Genomic DNA, 2,610 nt, shown 5'->3' with positions numbered 1-2,610 from the left:
CCTTTAAACTTAGGTTATCATAATATGATTAATAATTAATATGAAAAATGAGATCTGAACTTCTTAAGCGTTGTTCAAAATCAATCTATATTAATCAGAAATAAGCTTGGACTTACTTCAAAACTGTCATATCGAATCATAACATCTACTGCCTTTTAAAAAAAAAATAAAGGTATTCGTGTTTTCGTTTGAACCATCTCACCCATTTAAAACATGATATTTTCTAATTGTGTCTACCCAACATCAAAATCTTGAACTGAAACCCAATTTCAGTTAAAGGACTTATTTATTCATGGACGTGCAGACTTCACACACAAAGATGTTCAACGCCAAATGCCAATCTTTTTTATGCTTGTCGAGGCATTATCACATAAAAAAATGTCCAAAACAATGCAAAGTGGCATTGAGTTTCAGGTCTGTTGATTCATTATCTACTAGGCATTATTTATTTGGTCGCCAGCTAGGGGTGTTCTTCAGTTTACAAAGGCGCAATGTTTTCTGATTTCCCCGGCACTCCCACGGAGCACTCCGATTTCTCCCATCTTCTGGATCGAGTATTTGAAATTGTCAAAAAAACTATTCTCCTTCAACTGTTGCTCAACAATTATTTTTGAAATATCATTTGTAAGAAGCGCAGCATCTGATTGGAAGAGTCCTCTGTGCGATTTCAGATTGCTGAAATAATCACTGTCGAAGGTGAGGGGACTAGCAGGATCCATTGGCACTATCGTTGTGTTGTCCGCTAAGCTTTTGCACTTACGTTTGAGCTCCTCTGCGTAGGACTTGTCGAGAGAAGGGTCCATGTCTCCTTTCCCTGTGAAATTGTAGAGTCTGTTGCTGAACGAATTGCAGTGACCGATTCCGATAGTATGCGCCCCTGCAGCAGTAGACGATCAATATCTAATTTGTTAGATATGGTAGCAGAATTGCGGGATCGAGGGAAGAGTTAAGTTACACTAGTAAAAACATATTTTTAGGATTAGAGATACCGGATAGAACAACTAGGTCTTTAACGTTAAGTCCTTTGCGGGCAAAAGAGGCTTTAAGCTCGGTGAAGTTGAAAACGGGCGCAGGGATATTGTGATTCAAAACTTCGTTTGCCCTGGATATCCTTCCGTCCCTGCGACCTGTCTTTACTTCCCAGTACGGTCCTTTACTCTGCATACATATTGTCAAATGTAAAAACTCTGCATCACAATGATACCTTAGAATTACTAGCCTAAGAGATAATTTCAACTCCAAGTCTAATTATCTTGATGATCTCGATCGTGGATTTGGAAAATATGATCTAGATTGCACATTTTGAGAATATTTTAGATCAGAATGAAATATTTTTAAAAATATTTTATATCAGAAAGAGATCTTTCCCATTCCAAAATATTCTGGATATCAAAAGTCATGATAACTTCGGTGCTGATTACAGACCATCTCATTTCCGATCTTAAACCCAAGAAGACGAACACGATGAAAAGACAGATTAATATTCGTGCTAGTGCAGGATAAAAAAATGTATATGTTACCGCAACAACAGCATCTCGAGCAGCAAGTGAGACAATGTCAGCACAAGACACCACTCCTGGACATATTTTTTCTAACTCAGCTTTGGCATCGTCTATAACTTCAAATCCACGAAGGGAGAGATTGGGAATTGCATCTTTTTCTGCCTCGTTCTTTTTTGTAGAGTTTAACAGAACCGATCCATCGCAACCCTGCGGTAACACTCAGTGTTGAATTCAGTAAATTTGCTAATACCAATCGATATAATCAATAAACATATATATTCACAAATACATACCCTGACAAAGCAATCGTGAAAGTGCATCCTCAGAAGAGGAGCCGCCAGAGTTTCATCTTTCTTTATGTATTTCTTTACTACTTTTTCAACCGTGCTCTCGGCCGATGGGCAACAACTTTTGTAGAAATCATACCTCAGATATCCAGCCTCACACCATGTCACTGAAAATAATATTGCAACTCCCAACAAAACGACAATATTGGCAACAAATGCCTTACTCGTCATCTACGTATTACACAAACTCTCAGGGACTTTCTCTTGACTCTGCTGTCCATGTATGGAAACCATAAATGAATTTATAGAACTTTAGGCTATGAAAATTGCAATTGCCATTAGATAACCAAACCACCCCTCCAACATGTTTTGACGCAGTCAAAACAATATTAGATTTCAAAATGTATTATATATTTGGTCGACAACTTGTTTTAAAAGATAGTTTAACCAAGTCAAATAATAAATATTAAATGTCATAATACAAATTATAACTCGGTCGTCTTTGGTGTTATGTAATGGATAAAGGATAATTGCCGCGTCAAGATATGAGTGGTCCGTTTTGGCTTAATTATGACAGAGATACAATTATTTAGATTTAAGACCATCCAAATTGAAACCGTCTTTTAATTTTAAATACTCTAAATTAATCATAAGAAGACAAAAGATCTTTTTTAAGTCAGATGGTGATTTGAAGCGTGATGTAAAATGATGTCACAGACCTAGTTAGTGTTTTGTTTTTTTTAAATATCTGTTTAAACTTTAATAAATATGCGTTGCAATTAGAATTTGATGTTGTGCATTTACACTATTTAAAATTGCAA

The 2,610-nt window shown here is 36.2% G+C and overlaps 1 protein-coding gene across 1 annotated transcript; it reads right to left on the bottom strand.

The window, feature by feature from the left end:
- Positions 1-213: 213 nt before the first annotated feature.
- On the bottom strand, positions 214-2,048 carry LOC149202275 (peroxidase 27-like). The gene is made up of 4 exons (XM_089403149.1): positions 1,796-2,048; positions 1,521-1,709; positions 990-1,158; positions 214-877 (listed from the first exon to the last, which is right to left on the bottom strand). Exons 1-4 carry the CDS (start codon positions 2,018-2,020, stop codon positions 474-476), a joined length of 987 nt encoding a protein of 328 aa, XP_089259275.1. The 5' UTR covers positions 2,021-2,048; the 3' UTR covers positions 214-473.
- Between the last annotated feature and the right edge of the window lie 562 nt (positions 2,049-2,610).

This window comes from Pinus tabuliformis, chromosome 2_1 (genome assembly GCF_031772625.1).
Source record: "Pinus tabuliformis cultivar Carrire ecotype Pingquan chromosome 2_1, CPIR1, whole genome shotgun sequence".
NCBI classification, from domain to species: domain Eukaryota; kingdom Viridiplantae; phylum Streptophyta; class Pinopsida; order Pinales; family Pinaceae; genus Pinus; species Pinus tabuliformis.
Note: the sequence above shows the minus strand (reverse complement) of the source record. Positions and strands in the feature narration are given on the sequence as shown.

Coding starts and splice junctions, on each gene's coding strand:
- LOC149202275 (XM_089403149.1), bottom strand. CDS start 2,020: ATGACGAGTAAGGCATTTGTTGCCAATATTGTCGTTTTGTTGGGAGTT. Junction 1,159..1,520: donor CTCGAGATGCTGTTGTTGCG/GTAACATATACA, acceptor ATATGTATGCAG/AGTAAAGGACCGTACTGGGA. Junction 878..989: donor AGACCTAGTTGTTCTATCCG/GTATCTCTAATC, acceptor CTACTGCTGCAG/GGGCGCATACTATCGGAATC.